The sequence below is a fragment of the Lissotriton vulgaris genome, chromosome 3_1, assembly GCF_964263255.1.
Source record: "Lissotriton vulgaris chromosome 3_1, aLisVul1.2, whole genome shotgun sequence".
Lineage (NCBI taxonomy): Eukaryota > Metazoa > Chordata > Amphibia > Caudata > Salamandridae > Lissotriton > Lissotriton vulgaris.
The window spans coordinates 307,899,627-307,926,697 of NC_141689.1; the positions used below are offsets into that span (position 1 = coordinate 307,899,627).

Below are 27,071 nucleotides of genomic sequence, written 5' to 3' on the forward strand. Positions count from 1 at the left end.
AAATGCTGCCCAAAGTCTTCTCAGTACTCTTTACCATCACTCGGCACAGGTGCATCAACACAAGCTCATCAGCTCAGCAGCTCAAGGGAGCCCTCTCAATTAGAGGGATGGTGGCGCACACTGCCTCACACCCCAGCACTCAAAACGATTTGGTATCTAGGTTTAAGGCGGCTTCATCGAAAAATTCAAATAATATTTTGAGAACTGCTGAGCTGACCCGTTGCAGGTTATATAACGTGTTGACTGCCTATTGCACACATACTGTCACAGGGTCACTAGAGAATATACTGAAATGTACGCCAAGATGGACTTTTATTTAGCTTGGAAGATCTTTTTATATTTATGGACTATTTTTGGCAGTTTCTTGACTGCTTATTTTATTCAGGAAGACGTTTACTAAGTGGTGAAGTGCATTGCTGACGGTGGAGCTTGAAGCTTAAGAGCAAAATCTTTTGCTTTTTTTGGTTGTTTTTTCCATGTGTCGTGTGATTGTTGACACTTTTGTACAGACGTCTCTTTTATTTGCTTTTTTTTTTAACTATTCGCCATGTTATTATTGTTGATTTTGCCCATATCTGTCTCTTGTAAAAAAGACATCATTGCACTGTGATTAATATTAGATGGACTACAATGCACTTTTAAACTATTTGGGATATCTACAAACAGATGTCACCTACCTATTTTAAGTTACATAACACATGTATTTGTAAAGCACACGTTCACCCCCAATTGGGGCACCTTGGCCCTGAATAACAGATGTTTATTGTTTCCCACCTCAATTGTACATAATTCATTGACTTCAGAAAGGATAACAGGCTGAGTGGACCCACCGGGATTTGAGCCTGTGCCCATGAGGTCAAACATAGGCTCCGACAATGGCTGCATTAGTCCACTGAGCTAGCCGACCCAGCTTAAATAAGAATGGTGTTGGGTGATTGCAGATTAAAAACATTTTGTATGTAGCTGGCCACCTACCGGATCCGCATTTAGAATATTGGGTTGAAGTGGGGGGGGGGTGGCGGAGGTTACGGGGGTGGAGTGTTCCATCAAGATATCTGTAACTGAACACTAAGATTATGAAGTTATGATAACATGATACCATTATTACTTTTGTATATAAAGCTGTGGATTTTCTTTAAATATTATGAAGACATGTATGTTACCTCTGTTCAGTGGCGGCTGCTCCGCTAAGGTGGAGGAATGTCGCCCCACTGCTGTTGTGCAGCAGAAAAGAAAGGAAAAATAAAATGATAATAGGATTATACCTCCTACCCCAGTGCCCCTGCCCCACCACCCCAGATCCTTTCTGGCTCCAACTACTTCTGTTTACCTTCGGCTAGGTTTGAGCTTCATAAATACAGTCTTTGGTGATTTTTACAGTAATAACAATCTACGTGTTTGTGAACATTTACATTCATTTTTTAACATTTGGTGTGGCAGTAATTTTTCAGTTCTGTTTTGTATTTATTGTTTTCATCTGCTTTATTCAACATTTTTCTGAATTGTCTAAATTTGATTTTTTAACAGTTTCTCCTTGCTTCTGATTGTGTTATTTTTGTTCACGAAAGACGAGAATGTTGGTGCTGTACGAGTAACAGATATAAATTAGTACAATCATTTTAATGTTATAAAGTAGACATTAAATTAAATGAAGCAATTTAGACAGCACATTCAGTACCAGTGGCCAGGACCCCTGGCTCTAGCATAAAGCTCTTAAGATACTTAGCGCACCAGCTACTAGCACTACGAACACTTGACAATGAGAAGTGTAAGCACGGTAATAGCCTTACCTCTGACAGCAGAGCCTGCCCTAACTGCCCCTTTAAATTAAGTAACTCCGTGCAGCGACCTGCCCGGAAAGAGAATATAACAGAGCTAAATCTACTCCTCCTTAACTGCAGGTCCCTGCCAAAACACATTACGGAAATCACCATCCTACTCAGTAAAGAGAAGCCGGAGGCGCTGTTCTTGACTGAGACATGGCTGCACAAAGATGCAGAACCAGACGTGGTACAAGCGCTGCCCCCAGGATATCATATACTTAGGAGGGGCAGGGTATCTCGGAAGGGCGGGGGGATTGCCATCATCCTTAAAGATCACGTAAAGGGATGTATTGAACCAGATATCATCCAGGAATGTGAAAGTATGGGATTCGCACTCACCTTTTCCCCCACATGCTCAATATCAGGAATTTTAATATACTGACCCCTGGGCCCATGTGGGACGTTTGTCGAATCCCTTACAGACAGGGCGGCATCAAGGGCAAATTCTGCCGCCAACTTCACTATTTTGGGGGACCTCAATCTGCATTTATATGATCCCAGTAAAGCTGAGGTCCTTAGCCTTATACAAAATCTACTGGCTTTAAAACTTACCCAAAAAGTCACTAGTCCGATGCATGACAAAGGCCACATACTAGACCCAGTATTTTTGAATGAAGAAAAGCTTTCTGTAGACAGTCCATCCCCAGTCCCTTGGTCAGATCATGTTATAATCCCGATCGTCTGGGAGTCATCAATGATTATACCCAACAATCAGGCAATGAAGAGCTGGGACCGATCTTGAGCAGAACTAGCCCCTGAAATCTGGGCTACTCCACTGTTGAATGCCAACCCCCCCAGGTGACCCCGTTCTGAGTATAGCCTCCGATAACTTTAACGAATGGATTGTACCATCTCTGGACTCCATTATTCCAAATAAGTGAAGTTCAAAGAAACCCATAGAAACACGATTTCCATGGTAAACCCCTAAAATACGAGAAGTTCAACAAAAATGTAAAAAACTAGAGAGGGCATGGAGAAAAGACTACTGCCTAGAAAAAAACTGAAATATAGAGAGGCGATCAAAACTTATCAGACAGAAACTAAGAGAGCTCAGGCACAATAGTATGAGGAGTAAATCAACATGGCAGCCAATGCTCCTAGGGAAATTGCCAGAATAGCAAAAAAAAACTGTCACACCTCTCCCATCCAGAGAGGTCAGTAGAATCAGCCCCTCAACGCTGCATGGAAGTAGCAGAATTTTTTTATAAAAAATTCAATATATATAATGCATTCCCACCAGGTCGAACAAGGAGATGAGGGGGGGTCATAGAAATGTTAAAGCGGGTAGGACTAAGGGATGAGCCCTAGTATTCCCATAGTGACTGGTCTTTCTGCTGATGTGAATTGTCCTAAGCCAACTAATTGTCTCCTATTGGTCAGGAATGATTTAATCCAGGTTAGAGCTTTGTGGGAGATTCCTGGATCCTAGATCCGCTGAAGAAGGATGGAGTGGGCGATAGTATTTGAAGCCCAATTGCTGAATGTGGAGTGAATTGGAATTTTCTAGGAAAGTGATAAATTGGTGGTTTACGATTTATCTCCACATTTTTGTTAAGACCAGGAGAAGAAAGATTGGCTTGAGGTTGAACAGAGTGGTGAGGTCTACTAGAGGATTTTTTGTACAGGTTTTACAATTGCTAGTTTACAGACACTGGATGGTGCAATTTTTGAGATAAGGGTGGAAAGCTAAACCTCTTGGTTGTGAAAGGCCCACAAATAAAGCAAAGGCCTTCTTCAACACTGAAGATGCCATCTTTACACTAAACCAGAATGTAAATAATTTCTATTGATTTCAAATTGCAAATCGAAGGAAGCTCTAATATGGCCGTCTTCTGATAGGCAGACAGCTGTGGAGAATCTTGGTATGACAAACTTTATGTTGAATGTCAACGGGGGCAGCGGCGCTGCCGCCTTAATCTTAGAAGACTCACATAATCCAAGGAAGATGACATAGTTCTTTTGACTGGTACCTCTTGGCCCCATGCTGCAAGGGATGCCGTGACCTAGGCAAAGTATCTGAGCTGCTACGTGAGTGTGGATCCATTCTATAGTGCTGTGCAGAATATTCCCAAGTCTCTGCCACTTAATGTAATCGTTTTGATGATTTATGTTTTATATTAACTGCCTTTGCAACGTGGAAATGTTGGTTTTAAGAGATCGATGTTTTAATCATATTGTAACCATATATTGTAATATTTTGTGCTTTTATGGAGCAGCAAATTTGTTCTGAATAAACCTTTATGATGGTGAAGGCTCTGACAGGCATCGAGCAGACAGATGGAGGTGAACCTGGAAAAGGCACTGACCCAAAGCGCCTGTCCCCCAAGGGAGTCAGGATAACTAGAGTGGATTCTAGGATTGTAGTCCCTCTCCCGGCAGCCAGTACGGTTGGAAGAAACAAAGGACACGGAAGGAAGTTCTGAATCAAAGTTTCCACATTATTTTTAAGTACTGGGAGGAGTAGCAGTAATGGGCAGGTAATGATAAACACACCATCGGGGTAAACCTGAAATGTGGGTTTCCAGGTACAGAATTGCCTCTCTTTTGTTTCGAACCACAATCTCTTTCTAATTATTCAAAGGAGTTGATTTTACTTTACACATTTCATCTTTCGCACATGCTTGTAGCAATTTCTATGTGATTTGAAGAATACATCTTTTTTTTTAAAGGCATCTGATTTACAAGTATGGAAGGCTCTCCGTAATTCGATGATGCAGATGAGAACTGAACACATGAACTTTTGAAAAATGTTCATAGAGGCATTTTGCCACCTTTGATTTAATTAGGAGCTTGTTGACAGAACATGTATTTATTGGAAAGGCGATCAAACACTTACGTAATCATCCTCATTGAGTCCTAGTTTCTCGACAGCATTTTTCACCTCAATGGAAAACTTTTCAAACTCGGGTTTCACTGTCCTCAGTAGGGTGACTGTTTGGAGGGATGCGTAGGCCTGCTTTGCTTCAAAGTCGTACTTGTCTCCTCTTTTCCAGGAGCCGTTTCCTACGAGAGAAATACAAATATTTACAATTTCAAGTTTTTTCAACTCTTGCTATGACATTATTCTTTGTCCGATGCTTTGCATACATGGGTTTCTTCACTGTTGCAGTGGCCGGCGCATCATTCATTGTGGGGCATTGCTAATTATTAAACAAGAAAGAAAGATTTCATTATAAAAGACTTAAATGAATCATATGAGCGTTTACGTGTGAAATGCTTCAACATTTATTGTGTAAAGTGAAACGAAACTAGATGCATTCGACAGACAGGAAAAGACGCCGAGCGCCTCCCAGCCTATTTGCCCTGGTGGTCCTGAGAAATGTACCTGCCAATGGCCCCCACACGTTGTGTAGCAAAGATGCCATGGGCTCTGGGGAAAGCAAGGAAAATTGACCCTTTCACTGCTGTTGGGTAATAAAATGCAACAATTATCAGGGTGAATTAGGCCCCTCAGGGATCTGGGCCAGGTGCCACTGCACCTGCTGCACCAACGGTGGCTATACTTCAGGGGCGCAACGTAGGCCCCTGCAGCCCCTTCCACGCAGGGGGCCAGCAACAGGCCAGGGGGCCCCAACCCTTTAGGGTGGGCCCCTATTGAGCCAAGGGCCAATAAATATCTATAAGATATAGGAGACCCGGTCACCCCACGTAGCACCCGGAAGGGGCCCCGTCATTTTGTGTTATGCCTCTGCTGAGCACTTGCTCCCCACTCACACCTGTATATGACATTATGGTGGGACTGATTATGTGGTCACATGCCAGACAGACTTACCTCAGCCAGATTAGCCTTTCAAACCCACACGCTTTTGAGGACATTCTATGGTCTTCTTACACCAATGTAACACTGGCCTTCTACAGAACATGCTAACGCTTTATCTTGCCTGGGAGGAGGGTCTGTGCTGAGTCTATATCAAATACCAATAGAAACTTCCTAAAGAAAAGGCTTCCAGGAAAATAATTGGTATTGATAGGAGTGTGTGTGGGCCAAAATGACAATGATCTAGGCTGCTGTGCAGTCCCTTCTGTGGTGTCAAGAGACATGAATGTCCTGATTAGTGGGACAATACAACTACACCACCTGGGATCTTGACGTCAGGGGTTTAACCCCTTCCATGCTTATGACGGAACAACGCCGCCATGAGCCACGGGCGGCGTGTGCTCATGACAGCGTGGTTCCGTCATGTGGCTGCCACTCTGCCCATGCGGCATTAATTCCCCACCTGTGTGGACACATTAATGAGCAGGCAGGGCTGTGACGGATCCACGCCGTCATGAGCACAAGCCACCCGTGACTCATGATGGCGTGGTTCGGTCACGAGTATGGCGGCCCCGCGCTCAGACCCCACCCGCACCGGGGCAAAATTTGCGCCGCGGCCAAGGGCTTGAATAGGATGAAAAAATGTGGAGGTCTCTAAAAGGGGCATGGCCATGTAATTAAGTGTAGCGCTTAAAGACGAAAAGTACATTTCTGTGATATCCATAGTGTGCCACCCGACCAGTATTTTGATTGCTCTCTGAGATTTCTGTTATTGCCATCCGACATATCTAAAACCAGCCCAGACTATTGGTTTTGTCAATGGTTGTTAGCAGTTTAAAATAAATGAGTAACAACAATGTTTTTGTTTTAAATAATACTGAAAACTTATCAATTATGAAACAGCAAGACTCCGAATTAAACATTGCTGAGGCCTGTAGAAATGGTGGTGGTCTTCCGGGTGTCTCAATCACTCCTGTTAAGTACGATCTTTGTTAGTCATGTGCCTCCTTTGCAACCTTTTTCTGTCCACATCTCGTCCATCTGCATATCTTACACATCACCACTTCCCTCTTCACACCCTCTTTTCACTTTCTTGAATACACTTCCTCTCACTTCCTTGACTCCACTGCCCCCCACTTACAACAGACCCACTCATCTATAAGCACTGCAGTTCCTTTTACTTTTACCATGTCAATATTTTGACAATGGTGTCCTCCATCACACAGAATCACCGTTGAAACTGGAATACATGCCCATTTGTCTGCGCACTCTGCAAATATGCAAAGGATATGATGACCATGCATTGTGAGCACCTTTTGCACCAACTAACAAGCCCTATAAGGAATTCGCACTGCACTCATCTTCCACGCTAGAGCTCTCGATTGTGGCTCGTTATAAACTCCTGGAGTCGAATAGTCCAAAGTATGCACTCACTATGCAAGCATAAAATATGGAAACACATCCTGGAATTAGCTAACAATCTTGGAAAATGCAAGGACAAGGAAAATGTGAAACTTACAGAGGAACTAAAGCACTGACATTGTGGATCATCTTAAAAGCACTGTGATGCTGCCGGGCTGGGCAGGATAGCCATGGGCTTCAGCAGCAGGCACTGCAAGAGTGTCACATGGTGCAGCCGATCAGTCACAGTTCTCCCCTTCTCACTTGGGACAGTGTGTTCGGCTAGCAAGCAGCACTGGACTTTTCATTAGTGCAAGGCAGCCCGACCGGAAGAATTACCCCCTGCCCAGGCTGACCCACATGTACCAGATATAATATGGTGTTTATTAAAAACACCAATCCGGCCAGTGAAATCAGGGTGCTGGGTTGGCAGGATGACTAAAGTGCAACATGGCTTTCCCTGGTTGCAGTAAATAACACCCTATGGGCCCGCTGGTGCTGTCCGCTCTAACCACTGCCATCACTCAGCCTGACCGGTACCCACCACTTACGGGTCACTCGAGTCACACCACCCCTTGACGGGCAGCAGCCAGAAATGAGGTAAAGCAATCGCACTAGTGCACAGCGCTACTTGACAGGACCTATGCTCTCCAGTGCAAGCTTGTAACCTGCACACTTGTCACTTTTTCCTCCTGTGCACTTTTTGCTACCTCATGTATTTTGTTTGCTCACAATTGTCAGTTCTACCTCATGTAACTTAACGTGTGCTTTTGTAATCTGTTCACGTGTAATGTTCTCCTCATGTATCACTTCTGTTCCTATTGTGAAGCGCTCTGACGCCTCCGGGTAAAGTCCGCGCTATGTAAAAACGCATAAATAAATAAATAAATAAAAATAAAAGCCTGGCTCATAGAGATAGCCCTGATGAATGCCACAGGAGAATAGGCCAACCGAAGGCAGAAACATATTGGCATGAATATTTACTCATATGCAGAGGCGTAGATATTTACTCGTACACAGAGACCCATATTGGTCATTACACCCACATATGCCTCCTGTAGTTTCTCTTTAAGTCATTTTTTAATATACCTAGTACACCACCTGAATAAAAGGACACTTTGTGGTCTATCCTAAGATGTTTTTAACCAGTCAGCTGAATCATAGTATTATCCAGATAATATAAGTAATTAAGCATGGGCGAATTTTGCGAATTCGCGATCCGCGAATTTGCGGATTTGCGAATTCGCGATCCGCAAAATTCGCGAATTTGTGCGAATTTGCGGATTTTTGTTTTTTTGCGTGTTCGCGGGGTTTTTTGCGTGTTCGTGGGTTTTTTTGCGTGTTCGCGGGGATTTTTGCGTCTTCGCAAGCCGCTTGCATAGCGAAGTTACCCATGCAGTCGTTTATGGGAGAGAGATAGATAGATAGATAGATAGATAGATAGATAGATAGATAGATAGATAGATAGATAGATAGATAGAGAGAGAAAGAGAGGGAAAGAGAGAGGGAGAGAGAGAACGTGAGAAAGAAAGAGAGGCCGGATCTCTGAAGGGCCAGATTCCTGAGTTGCCCCTACAGAACATACAGCTTTTTATTTTTAGCAAAATGCATATGAAAATTGTGCTGTAAAGGTCTCTTTTAGTTTAACCCCTCCTGACAACTCAAAATGGGTGTATTTGCCATCCTCTCCCTTCTTCCTGTTTTTTATATCTGTAAGTGCTTCCTGATGAGGTTTAATTCCTTGGACAGGTGCCTCGTTGCCTACTTGTAACTATTCTCTGACCCTGCTTCAAGGGTCAGAGAATAGTTGCAAGTAGGCAACGAGGCGCCAGGAAGCAATTAGCAGCAGGTGTCCAAGTTGAAGTTAATTTGTTTGTAACCCTTTTGTAAAAATTTACAAAGAAATTAGGTTCAACTTTTGCACCTGCTGGGGGGGCGCTAGAGGGCGCACTGCGGAATGGCCGCACTGTCGTGAGGCTCCCGCTGCCCGGAGCTATTATCCGCCTAGGGATCCTGATTACCATCGCTGCGCCCTGATCTGACCCCACAGATCTACTGGGATATCGACTGACCACCCACGGTCCAACTCCTGGGCCATTCGGAGGTTGCTGGCCGAAGTTACGAGGATCCCAAGTTTCCCCGACTTGCGCTCTGGAGGTCTGATGCCCCTTGGCCCGGTATCATCGTTCATGCCAGTCCGGGGCTCTGCACGTGGGGTGTAGGCCTTGCTCCGCCCCTCTCCACCGGGCCTGCTCGCTAGCCGGGCTGACCGTTTGGTTTTCCCTTGCTGTCGGACTGCTCCCTTGGATCCTACATCTGCCTGCCCGGGTACCATTGCCCACGGAGCCGCAGCGGATCCTCTTCTTGCCTGCTGGGGGCTCGCCCCTTTGATCTGGAAGCGGAGACGGCCATTTTCTCGTCGTTGGGAGTGGCGGGGCGCGCTGGCCTGCTCGTGCCCCCACGATTCGGGCTTTTTTGGCCGTACCCTTTGTCCGAACTATATCCTGATTCCTATTTGCCTTGGTCCCCCGTTGCATCGCTAGCGCACCACTATGGGGAAGCCGGACACTAAACAATCCAAATTGTCCTTTGACTCTGGAGGGGCTAGGCGGGGGACGCGTTTGCTCCAGGAAGCCGGGACTTCGCGGTCCCCCCCCCGAATGCCGCTGATAGTGTCCCGCAACCACCGCCACCGGACTTTACCCAAATGATGCAGGAGATGAGGCAGGGGTTTGCCACGATAGTGGACAAGGTGGACAAAATATCGTCGCGCATGGATGCGGTCGTCCAGAAGCTGGACGTGCATGAGGAGCGATTGACTGCGGCGGAACAGCGCATTTCGGACCACGACGACACGGCGGCCACCCACACCACCCAACTGGCGAGAATGGACAATATCTTGCGCGTCATTGCCGCTAAGAATGAGGAGTTGGAGGCGAGGAGTAGGCGCAACAACGTCCGCATCTTAGGTGTGCCGGAGTCCACAAATGTGGGCAAAATGGAGACTTATGTGGAGAGGCTACTGGTGGGCGCCATTGGGGCCGCAGCGTTCTCATCTCAGTTCATCGTTGAGAGAGCGCATCGGACACTGGGACCTCGGCCGGCCTCTGGGGCTGCACAGCGCCCCATCATTGCGCGCCTTTTGAACTATCGTGACCGCGACGCCGCCCTGCAGGCTGCCCGCACTAATAGGGCCCTCTCCTTCGAAGGGGTGTCTTTCACCATGTACCCCGACTTCACGCCGATGGTACAGGACCAGCGTCGTAAGTTCCTGGGGGTGAAAAAGAAACTTCGGGATCTACAAGTGGACTACGCCTTGCTGTATCCTGCCAAACTTAGGGTGACGCACCAGGCTAAACAACATTTTTTCACCAACCCACAGCATGCTGAGGACTTTGCGAAGCGCCTCCAGCGCGAGCGAGCAGCTGCGGATCGTGGTGGCGATCGAGATCCTGAGGATGAGCATTCGGCGGCTGAGGAGGAGGTCGCCTGATTGTGGTGACCTTGGACTTTGTCTCTCCTTTTATTATTTTTGAAGTATTCTGGACGGTTTCCGTTTATATTGACTTCTACTGCCTTCTTTCTCCGCATTTGCGGCCTACCTATTGCCCGCTTTTACTTTTGTTGGGGCTGGGGTCATGTCCTTATTGGGATGAGTGAGTGCGTTTTTTTTTGTTTCTTGGGGTCGGTGTGGCGCTGCAGGTTGGTGCTATCTGGTGTCGCGCTCTGGGCACCCACCCCCCCGCGCTGCGCCTGGGGCCGTTTGACGCTCGTTGGCTCGGACACTGGCGTGGCGTGAGGGAGTGGTATCGTGCACCTCTGGAAGGTTCCCCGGAGGGTGTGCCCCATTTGTACCTTTGGTTTGGATTCTGGTCCTTTGTTGTTTGACTGGATGTGTGTTGGGGAACGGGGGGGGGGGGGCGGGGGTGCGTATGGCCTGATAGTTGGGGTGGTATCAGGTGGGTGGGTGGGGCGGGAATGAAGCTGTCCATGTTTGTTTGCCCGGGACTCGTGGGTCGGTATGAGAGGTGCTGCTGTTGTCTGTGTGCACAGGTGTGGTATCGTGCCCGCTGTTTCGGCTGGTCCATTTCTTTATCTGGCGGAACTGATCCTGGGGCCTGTGCTCCCGTCCGCTGTGGGCCCGAGTGCACCGGCCGCCATCTTAGGCTGCCACGTGACGTAGAGCGCTTTGCAAGAGTAGCGCGTATGCGAGGTGTGGGTCGCGTAAGCTGGATTGGCAGCGTGCGGCGCGCAGTATGTTTTGAGTGCTTGTTGCATGGATGGTTTGGCTGGGGGGGGGTTGTTGAGGTTTTGGTTGATCGGTTCGGAGATGGCCGGGGAATGTGTGGAGTGTATGTGGGGGGGTGTCCGCGCCCTGGGGTGTGGACCTGTCGCTGGCTGTTGCTGGTAGTTGGATGTCCTGTATTTGCCTATTGGGTCCCGTGGGGCCCTGACACTGGGTAATGTCGACTGCTGTTATAGATCAGATATCGATTCTGTCCTGGAATGTACGGGGACTTAATGACGCCAGGAAATGTCGCAGTGTGATCCAATATCTGGACAGGCATGCTATTCATGTTGCTCTCCTCCAGGAGACACATCTGCGTCCCGCTCCTTCCCCCACCTTTGGCGGGCGGTGGGCTGCGGCCAGGAGGTTTGCTTCCTATTCTTCCTATGCTCGAGGGGTTGTCATCCTTGTTAAAAGATCGCTCGCATTTCAGGAACTGGGATTTGTGGGGGACCCTGAGGGGCGCTATGTGCTATTGTGGGGGCGGCTTGGGCAGAACACTGTACTGTTTGTTAATTGCTATGCTCCTAATGTCGATACGCCAATCTTTTTTGTCACTTTGTGGGGTCATGTTCTTGCCGTGGACGCCACTTACATTGTGTGGGGGGGGGATTTCAATTTTGCATTCCATGCCCAGTCGGACAGATCGGAGGGGAGTCCTCAGTATAATGTACAGGCTAGAGAAGTGTTGCGTGGAATTGTGGAGGAGGCTGGGTTGGTCGACAGCTGGAGGTACACCCACCCTACCACCAAGGAGGGCACTCATTATACCACACACGCTCGTTCATGGGCGAGACTGGACTATGTGTTTCTCTCTAGAGGGTTGGTAGCTGGCCTACGGGAGGCTACACATCTGGCTCGGACGTACTCTGATCACTGTCCGGTGAAGGTTGTTTTATCCGTCCCCGCGCTGCATAGGCCGCGCCCACCTTGGCGTCTATTTCCAACTGCTTTGCTTGATCCGGTGTTCAAGGAGGAGCTTGGTGTGGAGGTAGAGGCGTTCTTCCCTAGAAACAAGGGCTCTGTGGACAGCGTAGAGGTTATATGGGAGGCGTTCAAGGTTACGATCCGGGGTGTCACTATTTCTAAGAGCTGTGGAGTGCTTTGACTGATTGTTCGGACCCTCGAGACCTTGGAAGCTGACTTGCGGGATTTAGAACGCAGGATGCAGGTTGACCCTGATCCCGATCTTCTGGTGCAGTTCCGTACTAAACTCTCCGAGTACGAGGAGGAGGCTGCTAGAGAGGCTAAGCATAGGGGGAAATACTGGACGGCGAGGCGGTACTGTGAAGGGGAGAGGCCCGGTAAGGTCCTCGCTGCCCTTACTAGACATCCGAGGCATGGGTCGGACGTGTTGGAATTGGTGTCACCGGATGGCACTCGCTGTCGGGACACTTCGGAGATTCAGCGTACTTTTATTGACCATTATGCACACCTTTACACGACACAGCAGACGGGTGAGACACGGTATGGTGGCTTTCTTGACGAGCTGGCACTTTGTTGGTTATCGGATGGCCATCGAGAGTTCTTAGGCAGGCCCCTGGAGGTGGAGGAGGTCAGGAATGCCATCATGTCTCTGTCTAATGGGAAGGCCGCCGGTCTGGATGGCCTTCCTGCTGAATTTTACAAGTGTTACGTGGACACCATGGCCCCTGTTCTCCGTGGGGTTTTTGAGGAGTCCCTGGAGGAGGGGCGTCTGCCGTGCTCCATGCGTGAGGTCGCCATTACGTCGCTGCTCAAGCCGGGTAAGGATCCGCTGGATGTGGGTTCCTATAGGCCCCTCTCATTGCTCAATTGTGATGTTAAAATTCTCGCGAAGGTCTTGGCAGTCAGACTGGCCGAGCTCATGCCTGTTATTGTATTGCCCGATCAGTCGGGATTTGTGCCCGGCCGTGCTACCTCCCACAATCTTCGCACCTTGTTTTCACTTGTGTCGACCATTGCTCCTACTGTCCCGGTTGCCGCTATCTTTCTTGATGCCACTAAGGCGTTTGACTCTGTTGAGTGGGGCTCTCTTATTGATGTGCTCTGTCGGATGGGCTTCCCCAGGATCTTCATCTCATGGGTTAAGCTCTTATATACTGATCCGATGGCGAGGGTAGTGGTGAATGGGGTGTTGTCCCCCTCGTTCCCTCTCATGAGAGGGACCCGACAGGGATGCCCCCTCTCGCCCCTCTTGTTTGCGATAGCCATTGAGCCGCTGGCCTGCAGGATTCGTCAATTTCACCAGCAGAGCGCCTTCAATTGTCTTCAGCGGCAGGTCGGTATTTCTTTATACGCCGACGATGTAACACTCTATGTCAAAGACCCTGAGAACAACCTTAATTCGCTCTTGCGGGAGATGGTCGCTTTTGGAGGTGTCTCCGGTGTCCATATCAACTGGCGGAAGTCTCAGCTTTTCCCCCTCACTGCTGCTGTAGCTAGGTTTCCCCTTGACTATCCTCTGGAATGGTGTGAGTCGGAGTTGCAATATCTCGGCATTGTCGTGTCCTTGGATAGAGAGGAATCGATTCGGCTTAATTATGGAGTGGCTATTACTAAGCTTGCAGATGACGTCACTAGGTGGATGTCCTTGCCTCTCTCCATGGCCGGTAGGGCGTCCCTTATCAAGATGGTAGTTTTGCCCCGCTTTCTTTACCTCTTTCAAAACCTTCCGTATCATCCTGGTGCTTATTTTTTTCGCAGACTTCGCTCCGAGCTCATACGATTGTTCTGGGGGGGCAAGCAGCCGCGGGTGGCTTGGGCTACCCTTACGTTGCCCTATGCTGATGGCGGTTTCGACGTCCCTGACTTCGAGCTTTATTATCTAAGCGCTCAGGCGCATTACGCTTATCACTGGATGCGCCCCACGCCGTTTATGCCCCAAATTGCTGCTGAACATTGGGTTGCCCACCCGCTCCCTCTGGAGGGGATGGTTTTGGGCAAGGTGTCAGATGTGGAGACGCCTCGCACGACGGTGACGTGCACGGTGGATGCTTGGAAACGGGTGGCTCAATTGCTGGGCGTTTCCTTTCTATATTCGCCGGCCTTGCCTCTGTCTTATCATCCTGATTTGTCGCTGTTGTTGGAAACGGGGTTTCAACGAATGTGTCGACGGCTCGGTGTCCTCACGTGGGGCGACTTGTTTCATGAAGGTGCCTTCCGCACGCAGGCTCATTTCTTCGGAGTGGCTGCTTGCTCCCCTCTGGAGCTGTTCTACTTTATCCGCTTACGGCAGGGCATGCGTGCTCTGCTACCGGATTTCCCTTCGGAGCCTGGGGTTACCCTCCCCCTCCACGTGCTTTTGGTTTCAGATGGGCGACACCTGGTATCGAAATTATACGGGGCTATTCGTAGACAGCGTTCGGTCCCAGCCAATCGGGTGCGCGAGCAATGGGTTGCTGAGTTGGGAGCCCCTATTACCGATGAGCAATGGAAGTACTGCTGTGGGCTTACGGCCAATGTTTCCTCTAGTTGTCGCCTTAAAATTATCCATTACAAGTTTGTTCAGAGGTACTATTACACCCCGGCGAGGAAACTACGGTTTCATTTAGCGGAGGATGACAGGTGTGCTAGGTGTCGTGCGGAAGGCGCTGACTTCCTGCACTTGGCTTGGAGCTGCGCAGGGGTGCTGGAATACTGGACTCAGGTTCATGAAGCCCTGCAGATTATGGCGGAGGATGGGGTGGCATTTGGCCCCTTAGTGATGTTGCTGGGCTACTCTAAGGACGTGCCTGCCTCTCACCGTAGATTTGTTGATGTGGCCTTGCTGCTGGCTAAGCGTAGGGTTGCTTGTTGCTGGGGTCGTGGCAGAGTGCCGCGCTTTCAGGATTGGGTGACTGACCTCATATACTGTCAGGATCAATACAATGTCTACGCTGACTTGATGCCTGTCCGATGCAGACCGAAGGACTTTTGGAGTCCGCTCCAGGTGTACCTCCTGACCAGAGCTGTGCAGGATTCTGATTCTGAACTTGGGGACCGTGAAGGGATTGGTTAATGGCAGCATTGTGGGCTGGGATTTTATGTTCCACCTGCTGATCTCCTAGTGTCGGGGGAGGGGCTGGGTTGTCTCCTCTACATGCAAGCTCTTGGGGGCTGGGGTTCCCTTTACGACAAGTGTGTGGCTAGGAAATGAGATCGTATCCCTGTAAGGTATCTTTATTTTATGTGTCCCTTTTGTCTGAGTCTCCTTTGTTTTATATGCTATACGCTAACAGAATGTGTCCATACTGTATTGTTTAATTGGCTTGCCTGTACATGTTGGATCATTGCTCTCTAATTTGCACTGTACATTCTGATTTTGCTCCGTGTCTTGGCTGGTCTGCGATCCTGCCCTTGCTTGTATCTCATTTTTTGGTTCTGACGTACCTCTGTAATGGCCATATGTGACTGTATGTATTGTGTATGCACTTCCCTTTTCCCTGCTTGTCTCCAAATAAAGGTTTAAAAAAAAAAACTTTTGCACCTGCTGCTGTAACCCTTGCTTGGCTGAAAATTCGTCCCCGCTGATTCGCGGATTTTACCGCGATTTCGCGAGATTCGCGGATAGCGAAAATCGGCAAATTCGCCCGCGAAACGGATTTTACGCCCACCCTTATAAGTAATATCTAAGAACACCCTCGGGTTAGCCCCAATCTGAGGTCGAGTCAGCCCTCTTAGTACCACCTTACCGGGGTGGGACGAAGTGGCAAATGATGAAGCATGTCACATTACGTAAGTGAACCATCCTTGTCCAATTTTTGGAACTGCCAAAAAATTGGGAGTAAATTAGGTAGCAATAGCTGGGAGATTAATACATCTCTTTCACAAAACAGATACTATTATTTCTTTTGTGTTACACACACAATTTTATTAACAATAATATTGTTCCAAAACTACCTCCTTCGCATAAATCTACATTAGCAATATAAAGAATAATTCTTGTCTAAATGCCCCTAATTTTTAAACTGTCATGGATCTGTAAAGCTACAAAGAACAGGTTGGTATAATGCATTACGATAACCGTGCAATCTGCATACGTAACTCTTTTTCAAGGAAAGTGAGTAAGTGGATGAGTACGAGAACGAAATGAAGTGAAGGCTACCGTCTCTGTGTGCTGAGGGGAAACTTGCTGCCTATTACTAAAACACCACTTGTGCTGTAGATATCTGTAGGGACACCTTAAGGATTGTGGGCGCCTTTGGCCAGATGTATTTTGGGGGCTCTTGTTTAGACCAGCTCTTTCACATCCTCTTCAGCTATGTCACTAACGATGTACAGGCACACTCATGCAAATTCTAAATGTGTTTACACCTACTATTCAAGGATAGTGATGTGTGTTTTCAATGTTGTAATACAGCAGTAGCTCACTAATATTACTGCAAATAATCTCTGTGATGCCCTTCCATTTCTCAAATGTGATGTCTCAGTGATACCCTCCCATTTCTCATATGTGAGGTCCTGCTTTGATCTAAAAGAAACTTCTCCAGTATTGAATCTATCATAGATTCACATGCTTGTATCTTCCCCGTCGTCATGGTGGGAGTCTCACGGTAACAGAATGACTATAGCAGTATCATAGAGTAAAACACTGCATAGAAAGTCCCATAGGGGACCATAATATTTGGTTGCCAAACCTCCTCATTATTTCGAACAAAACTCAGCCAATCAGCTGCTAGCCCTGACATCACACTCCCTTGCAGAGCCATCACACCTCAGATTTCCAACTGCCTTCTTGTAAAGAGGAGTTTCCCTGAGCTCTGCTCACTTTAGTTCCTGTGAACTTTTAACCTTTCTCAACTGAAAGTTTTCTTGCTACTGGATTGAGGTACTGTGCTATTTCCTTTACCTACAATGGCTGAAGGCTCTAAAAAGAGGCTTTTCAGGTCCTGCAGATCCTGTGGAAAACCTAGACTATACTCTGAGGATCCACATAAGGCCTGCTTATTCTGTCTCCACCCTAAGCATGTCCCTAAAGACTGCAAGTATTGTAGAACCTTCTCGGCTAAAACCTTGAGGGACAGGGTGGCAAGTTTATTATTGTGGCTTCAAAAGAAGAAAGCCACTACAGATTCAGACTCTGAAGAAGAAGTTGATCCTCAGACTCCCAAGAAAAGAAAGTCTTCTGCTCTTGAGGAGAAAATGATTGCTAAAAAGCAAAAAAAAACAAAGAAAAAGAGGCATCTTCATCTTCTTTGCCTCAAACACAGTTGAAAAGATCCTCTGTTTCAAGGGAGGTGACATCTGCTCTTTCATCCAAGGTAGGAGTATCTCCAGCTGTAATTCCTGTCAAAACGTCGACAACGCCGTTGACGACGATTTCGAGGATGACAGCTACATCGACGACGAAGACAACACCGTCGCTGAAGGGTTCATCGTCGATCTCTTTGACGGGAAGATCAACGTCGACTCCTTCGACGACCGGGCCGTCGACGACAATCTCGTCGACACCATCTGCGACGACGCCACCATTGACGTCGACGACATCATCGACAATAATCCGAATTTCGTCAACGAGGGGAACTTCGTCGATGGGAGACTCGTTGACGACACATTTAACGTCTCCGAATACAAAGTCATCCATTACTCTGAAGTCCTTCCACCCGTCGACGGGCTCGTCGACGGCGAAGAAATCTACTGACTTTACCAGTTGGACCAAGGTTTCACCGTTGCCACCTTTAACTCTGCTGGAAATGCAGTCAGAGGATGAGGAATCTGGAGTAGCTTATAGTCCATCACAGCTGCAGATAAAAATTCAAGACACTGATGATGAGGAGTACCAGGAAGTACAGGAAGTCTTTTCTTTCCAAGATCGTTAAGTGACAGAAAAGAGATATGAGTCTTTTCAACAGTCTTAGGACTATGAGGAAGAAGAAGAAGTACGCAGCAGGTGAGAGAGGAAACTGTTTCTGTGCCAATTTCCCTGGTAACAGATCTTCGCCATATGATAAACGACTACTATCGTCGTTTCCCAGAGGCTAACGCTCCCGCCTCAAATTCCATAACAAGTCCTGTTCAGGTTCAAAAGGCTCAGCCGCTACCTCTACCTACGCCTTCAACTCAAAAAATGCGTTCCCCTCCTATTGTTACAATCAGAGATGATCTAATGGAAAGTGATGAGATCAACCAGAGGAAGGTGAACTCCTTCAAGACAACCCGGTTGGGACTGAATGGGATGAATACGTTATCCCTACTGCGCCATCTCCATCGCCGTCTCTAGCAACTTCTCTTCCTCAAGATATTGGGGCATTCCATGATGTCATGAAGAAGGCCTCAAAAAGATTTGAGCTCCCGCTTCCAGTCAAAGAGTGTTTTCATTACGACTCTAAAGAAGAATCGCGAAAATCCGTTCGCTCAATCCCAATTATAGATATCATTTGGGAAGAAGGGTTGAAATTGATGAAGAACCCAGCCTCTGTCACAGCCTTGGTGCCGAGGATAGAAAAAAAGTATTGGGCACCTGAATCCTCTCTGGCATGTTTAATTGGGCATCCACGGCCGGAATCTGTGGTCATGCAGGCTGCGCAACGCAATTCGAAAAATCCGGTCTCAACAACTGCAGCTCCTCTGGATAAGGAAGGAAGACGCATGGATGGAGCGGGAAACGCTTTGCTGTGCTGGCGGCAGCAGCGATTAGGGCTGCAAATGCCTTAGCTCTCCTCAGTAGATACAATCGCCAAATGTGGTCAGATATAGCTCCTTTATTGTCACATTTGCCAGAAGATAAAAAAGAAGAGGCAGCCACCATAATCCAGGATGGCTCCAGAGCGGCTTCTGAGTTCATCGATATAGCAATGGATATGTCTTTGCTTTCCTTTTTGACAGATGGCAGTGGCTGTAGCACTGCAAAGACAGGGATGGCTTAGGGCCATTTCATTTAGACCAGAAGTACAAACAAAAATAATTGACATGCCGTTCGACTGAGAAAATCTGTTTGGTAAGCACATTGATGAAGCCCTTCAAGGCATCAATGCCGACACTGATACGGCATGGGCACTGGGATCTCTGCAACAAGGAAAGTTTCAGACCTTTCGAAAGAGAGGGTCGAGAAGACAGTATACTCAGAGACCAACATATCAATCTGGCAGATATCAACCTTACAATCAACAGGGATATTGCCAGTTCTCAAGTGGTCAGCAGTTTCGTTCCTCAGGTTCCTCGTATCAGCAGTAGACAAGAGGAAAACCATTGGCAAGAGGCAAGTCTCAACAGACTAATAGCAGACAGTGACTTCAGCATTGCGCCCACCACCTGTTCAAACTCCAACAACCATTATCTAACTCTATTTTACCAAGCATGGAAGTCAATTACAACAGACAAATGGGTTTTGGACATAATCCATCAGGGCCATACCCTGGAATTTATATCGAAGCCTCCAAATCAGCCTCCGATCCTCCGAAAACGGCACCTGTCCGCTCTCAAGATGGAAATTTTATCTCTCTTACAAAAGGAGGCAATAGAGGAAGAGCCACGTCCCCAACGAGGGAAAGGCTTTTATTTGCATTTCTTTCTGATAAAGAAAAAGCTATTCAGGGAAATGGAGACAGGTAATGGACCTGAGAAGTTTGAACAAATTCATCAAAAAGATTTCTTTTTGCATGCTATCCCTTCAAGAAGTATTACTACTTCTTTGCCGAGGGGACTATTTGGCATCCCTGGACCTCTTTGATGCTTATTTTCATATTCCGATCCGCATAAAACACAGAATATTTCTTCCCTTCATGGTGGCGGGGCGCCACTACCAATTCAAAGTCTTGCCATTCAGTCTGAAATCAGCCCCAAGGGTTTTTACGAAGTGTATGGCGCGAGTGGCAGCTCACTTAAGACTTCAAGGTCTCCAAGTCTCCCTGTATCTAGACGACTGGCTCATAAAAGGTGCTTCAATTCAGGAAACGCAGATCTCTACAGCGTTGCATGGATCTCTTCAGTCGTCTCGGTTTGAAAGTGAACATGGAGAAGTCGTGTCTTCTCCCATCTCAATCTCTTCAGTTTCTAGGAGCCATGCTTCGCACAAAAGAAGCAAAAACGTACCCTTCAGAAAAACGGGTTCAGAAGATACTAAATCTGGCATCTCTTCTGCGAACAAAAAAGTTCACTTCAGTGAGGATCTACAAGTCATTGTTGGGGATGATGTCTTCTTGTATCCAGTTTCTTCCCAATTGCAGGCTACATATTAGGCCTCTTCAAGAACTTCTGGACAAACAGTGGATTCAATGTCTAGGATCTTTTGAAGATCGGGTGTCCTTCTCTCCTCAGATAAAAAGAGCCCTGTCATGGTGGTCTGAAAACACTTAACAAAAGTTCTGCTATTCGAACCTCAGCATCACAGTTATGTAATGCACACGCATCTCTGCATGGTTGAGGGGCACATCTCCAAGAACGAGAAATTCAAGGTCATTGGTCAGACAGAGAATCTCATCTTCACATCAACCTACTAGAGTTAAAGGCAGTGTTCTTGGGATTACAGTCTTTTCTACCCAGGATCAGAGGTTCCACGGTTCTGGTCGGGACCGACAGTACGACTACCATGTTTTACCTACTAAAACAAGCGAGTACAAGGTCGAAACTTCTCTTAAGACAAGTGCAGGAGATTTGGAGGTGGTTACTTCTCCACAACATCTCGCTGCAAGTGCAGCACATTCCGGGAGTGAACAACTCGTGGGCAGATACTCTCAGCAGGTCTCCAAATGTTTCTCACGAATGGTATTTTCATCAAGATTAACTTCTCCAAGTCTTTTGCCTATGGGGAACCCCATCACTGGACCTTTTCGCGACAGTTCGCAACTCAAAATGCAAGCACTTCGCAAGCAGATTCCATCAGAAAGGATTGTGGGGCAATGCTCTCCAAATGTGCTGGAGAGGAATGTTCGCATATGCCTTTCCTCCATTCCCTCTAATTTCAAAAGTGATCCGGTAAGTGAAATTGGAGCCGTGCCACTTGATTCTCATAGCTCCAGCATGGCTGGGACAAGCGTGGTTCTCCAATCTCCTCAAGCTGTCAGTGGCACTCAGGATTCAGTTCCCACTCTCTCAGAATCTGATTTCCATGAACAAAGGCCAAATTCTTAATTCGAATTAGAAATCGCTCAATTTATCGGCATGGAACCTCATGAACATGAGTTTCAATCTTTGAATATTTCTCAGGAATGAAGAGAGATTCTTTCCAAATCACGGGCGATCTCCACAAACATGACCTATACGGCAAAATGGGGGAGGTTTTGTCAATGGTGCGCTTCTCAAAATCTTCATCCTTTTAATATCTCTTCAGAACAAATCCTGCCTTATCTTTTGCATCTGGCTAGAGCAAAACTTTCCCATGCTTCTATAAAGGTACATTTGGCAGCTATCTCAAGATATAGAAGACATCCTAACCGTCCATCTCTCTGGTCTCAGAGAGTAACAAAGGAATTTCTCAAGGGACTTTTCAGGACGTTTCCTCCAGTTCACCGCCCAACAGTCTCATGGCAGCTTAACACGGTTCTAGCACAGCTCATGAAGTCTCCTTTTGAACCGATACATAAAACGGATTTGCAATTTCTCTCATGGAAAATGGCCTTGCTTTTAGCTCTCACTTCAGCAAGGAGAGTAAGTGAAATTCAGGCTTTCTCGATTTCTGAACCTTTTCTCAAATTTCGTCCTGACAAGGTTGTCTTGAGGACAAATCCTAAATTCATCCCTAAGGTTCCATCCATATTTCATCTCAACTTACCTGTGGTGTTACCTATATTTTTTAAGGATCCTTTGTCGCCTGCGGAGCAATCTCTACATTCTGTAGATGTCAAAAGGGATCTAAAGCTCTACATTGACAGGACTAAGTCATTCAGAAAAACAAACCAGCTTTTTGTAGCATTTTCTGCTCCAAGAAAAGGGTTGGCACTTTCAAGATCCAGTATTTCTAGATGGATTTCTTCGGCTATCTCTCTGTGCCATGACAAAGCCGGTAATCCTCTCCAATTCAGAGTACATGCACACTCCACCAGAAAAATGGCAACTTCTACGGCCCTATTTGCAGGAGTGTCACTGCCAGACATTTGCCGAGCAGCAACGTAGAAAAATGTGCACACTTTTACTAGACACTATTGTCTAGATACAGCATGGCGAAATGACGCAGCAGTGGGACAAGCAGTTCTTCGCCATCTATTTCATTGAGGTATTGTTCAAGATTTTATATTTATATATATATATATATATACATATATATATATATATATTTATGTGTATATATTTGCTTTTCTTTCAAGGTTATGCTCTTGCTTTATTGATATTCTATTTGTTCAACAGACATGATTTGTGTAAAGTTTGAAAACTATTCTAAGATTCTGCTTATTTATATACAAAAATAGGAGCAGAGCGCACAGTCTGTGAGGTTCTATCCTCAGCAACGCATCTTCTATAAGTACTGCTCGCTATTCTGATACAGGCATGTGAATATATGAAAGATTCAAGACTGGAGAAAAAAACTGTTACTTACCTGTACGCTATGGTTCTCCAGTATTATCTTTCATAGATTCACATGTGACCCTACCACCTCCCCGTTACTCAGGTAGACCTCTTATCTCTAGATATATCCTTGGCTCTCACTCGGGGCTGGAAATCTGAGGTATGATGGCTCTGCTGGGGAGTGTGATGTCAGGGCTGGCAGCTGTTTGGCTGAGTTTTGGTCCAAATAATGAGGAGGTTTGGCAACCAATTATTATGGTCCCCTATGGGACTTTCTATGCAGTGTTTTACTCTATGATACTGCTATAGTCATTCTGTTACTGTGAGACTCCCACCATGACGACGGGGAAGATACAAGCATGTGAATCTATGAAAGATAATACTGGAGGACCATAGTGTACAGGTAAGTAACTAGTTTTTTTCTTTCTGGATGTTGCAGGAAACATAAACCCAACACTGCAAAATATCTGTAATAGACTCTCACACATCACCCACACTAAAAATAAATTAAAGGAAAACAGTGTTTTAGACAATCTGTTTAAGAATTATTCAAGATTATCAGGGCAAGACTCTGCAGAACAGAGCCGGCTCTATCAGGGGGCCCCATGAAAGACTGGGGCTCTGAGCCAGCGCCCACTGTGCCCATTCCTTACAGTGTCTCTGGATATCGATATCTAGGGTCACAGTTAGCCATCTCATTGATACCATTCCGATTGCTTCGCAGTCAAATTTCAATATTTCAAGTCCAAGTGTTCATTGTCACTGTCCTTTCATAAAAAGTAAGTGAGTCATTACCCAGGAGATAGGCAATCCACTTACCCCCTCAGAAAAAGAAAGAATGATCTTCCAAAAAACTAATTTTTCTTTGTTTCACTTTGTTCTAACTAGGAACTAAAACTAGGAACTAAAGGGACTCCTCAGACAGGCTGTTCAATAATAAACAGTATCTAATTTGGGAGATGCCGAAACTAATCCTTGGAGAAGGGAGGGATTCGAAGAACTGTGACAAGCAGCCAGTGGATTTAGGCTTGAACTCGAAATAATGAAAACTAGCAGTAAGTTATCAGGACATTACCTCGCCTGTTTTATTTGTCACATTCCATACATAATGAGGATTTACCAAACAGTTCACTGACCTCAGCATGCACAGTTGACTCCTAAATAGAAAAAATTACCACACAAAAAGAGTCTGGTAAATTCTTGAAATAAAAAATAAAAGATTTCTGAAAGAGGGTGTCTTTTCTTTTTCTAAGGAACACATGAATTCCCTGTCTCCTTTGAATTTTACTGACCCTCACCACCAGGGTAGTCCTGGTGGTGAGGGACAGTAAAGAAAGCGGCTATCTGTACGCGCATCTTGATTGGGTGGGCGGAAATGTAGCCATTTTTCTGACAGCCCTTACTCCGACGGGCCATCGGAGAGGTTTGGCTATGGTGGTGACAAATAGCCAAACCTATGGTCCACCCGCATTTAAATTGGGCGGGCAGACCATTATGTTGGCAGTATGTATTCTCTGTCACCTTTGCGATGGAGCATACATACCGCCAACATATTAATTAGTCACTTAAGCCCCTTTGTTATTCTTTTTGCTGGAGATTTCATGACACTCTTCTTTCTAAGATCACAATTGTTCATCTTTTCCCAAGCATAAGAAATATTTGTTATCATACACTAATGCTTGTCCTGTGCTTTCATCATAACCCACACTATATCTGCCTCCACTATTAGTAAGTAGTGCTTCAAATGTGTATTCACGTAGGTTTTGCATTTGTAAAATTTGTGAATTCAGGGAAACTTGCGGAAACGGTGTCCCTTTCTGAATACAAAATGATGGTTGATTGCTCTCTATTTATTTAGGATTTACTAGTTAACCATCACCTAAATGCACTATTCTCTGTTTTTGAAACAATTTTTCATGAATCGGGGAGCCTATTTTTCCCTTACATGGCGTAGGACCGGTTAACATGCCCACCCTGTCTCTCTGTTAATTTTTTGCCTTGATGCAGAATTCTCAAATTGGGCCAAAATTCGCAAATTTTAAGACGAAAAACAAAATGCAAAACCTTCATCAGCCAATCAGATTTGATGAAAAATTCAGATATAATTGACAGAATTTGCACTTTTCGTCCTTGGAAGACTGGATGACACCTTTTTCAAACGCATCTTCCTAAAAAGCTATTCAACAGATTTATATCATATCACAAAATGTCTTTCTGTGTCAAGTTTTAACTTGATGTCAACTTTGGTGCAACTCAGTCAAGAGTTTTTTGCTCTAAGAGAGAGTAAAGTTTCCTATAGAAAATAAAATGTGAAATCATCATTTTTGTTCCCCAACCTTCACTTTTTTCCCCAAGGATGGATCTGTGTGACACCTGATGTGAACAGATGGGTTGAGCTAGACAAGTGACAAATGTGGCGAAGATTCGCGAAAAGATACCAACGTTCTTAGCAAACCCAACACATTTTTTAAAGGGAAAGTGCAACACAACAACAACAACGCAGGGTCACTGTTGCTGATTCTAATATCCAGCTTTGTTTTTAGTCACACACTAAAGCAAAAAATAGGAACTGATGGGCGAGAAGAGGAGAAACAATTCTCTTTTCATACTGCATGACTGAATGTTGCTGATTTTTTTCAAAATCTTTAGGAGAATAAAGAGGGCTGCCAATGCGCTACATTCTGATGTCTGGTTTGACAAAGCTTGAAGAAGGATGCCAGAGAGACATAAGTGGCTCTATTATGTAAAACTGAGGCGTGCTTGCAATTATAGCCATTAAAATCAAACAATTGATGTTAGACAAGGCTAAAGCAAAGTCCTCAGAAATGAGGAATGTTTTCTGCTACCATTAGAACAGTGCTCTGTTGTTGGAGTCTGAGAATTTTACCACTCTGGGCAAAGTGTAGAAAGACTCTATTTGCACACGAAAAGTTATTTTGTTTTAAAGTAGCATTAAAGCACTGAATAATGAACCAAATTTAACATTGCCATGTTACGCGTTAGTACATTGCGTTTTCCTCAAGAAAAGAGCTACTATAAGCCAATGGTGAATTTGTTTAGAACAAAGGCAAAGACAGATTTTGAGTTTGGGGGCAGATAACTCGGCCTGGCCTAAAGACATCTATCTGGCCAGTTAGTTCACTTGGCCTATACTCAGATATGGTGTCCCAGGCCTGAATCCAGAGAACCCTAATGAACTCAGCTATCTCCATGAATCCCCTGATCTGTAGAGTGGTCCTAACAGGGTTCTTCTAGGTCATTACTCTTGGTATGTTATGCTAATAGGGATTTGCTATAGCGCACGTCTCGTCCCTGAAGGGGCATCTCAGCTCTGAGATAACAGAAGAGTCGGAGCTGCAATTTAAAACAGCTAATTTTTAAGCTGGTTCTTGAAGCCTGCTAAATCAGTACAAGCTCTAATGACCAAGGGGAGTTTGTTTTAGTGGTACAGAGCAAGGTGTGAGATGGTTCGTCCACCGTATTTAGATGTACGGATGCGTCGAGGGCAAAGAATGAGCTGATTTTTTTATCTAACGTGTCTATCTGAGCAATATGATGTCAATTTGTCCCCTGCCTGTCAGAGCTTTATGCTTCAGGAAGAGGAGTTTGAAAAATTGCTCTCCTCTCCGTAGGAAGCCAGTGCAAGGCTCTGAGAAGAGGGACAGAAGGGGTGCCGGTGGCTATTTATTAACCAGTCGGGTTGCAGTATTTTGAACTACCTGCATCTTGCCCTGGAGAGATGCATTTGATGCTACTACGAGCGCATTTCCATAGTCTAGGCCTGGATGAGGGTCTTGCGAGAGTCCAGTGGCAGCCACTGGAAGGAGGCGCATTGTCCCTAAACACATGCCACATGCAGATGTCACATGGTTCTTCATCGATAACTTATCAAAGAGGATACCCAAGTTCCTCACCGTGCTTCTAGGAGCGGGGCAGTGCCAAGCTCCACGGCCACCAATCCTCAGCCCAGTGAAGATGAGCTCTACCAAGGAGTAGTATCCCCATTCAGGTGTAGACAGTTTGAGAACATCCAGCTGGAAATATCTCTCATACAGAAGATAAATCGCTGCTTAACATCCTCCATATCTTGCTGTTTAAAATCCTCTCTATCTTGCTTGAGAGCGATGACCAGCTGTTTTCACTTTTGCACAAAAACAGAAGTCATAATCCAGTGGTATCACATTTGTGTTATGGTAACAGTGTTTATCTTGGCCTCCAGACTATCTCTTTGGGTGCTATGAGTGTATGCAAAATGTGGCAGCTGTCCGGGCCCTGCATGAAGGTAGACACAAATGTATATATTCTCAATTATGACTTCCCTTCGCTGTCTTCCCGATCCACCAAACGAAGACTAGAAGAATGGTGCAGACTCCAATAGCATAGAAAACCAGACTAGAGCACA

General features: G+C 46.1%; 1 protein-coding gene across 2 annotated transcripts in view; it reads right to left on the minus strand.

The window, feature by feature from the left end:
* Positions 1–27,071, minus strand: part of NPR3 (natriuretic peptide receptor 3) — a 222,597-nt gene that overhangs the window by 131,163 nt on the left and 64,363 nt on the right. For both annotated transcript variants that reach the window (XM_086960503.1, XM_086960504.1), the window contains exon 3: positions 4,660–4,826. In XM_086960503.1, the coding sequence (XP_086816629.1) occupies positions 4,660–4,826 (167 nt within the window). The remainder of the gene's footprint in view (positions 1–4,659; positions 4,827–27,071) is intronic.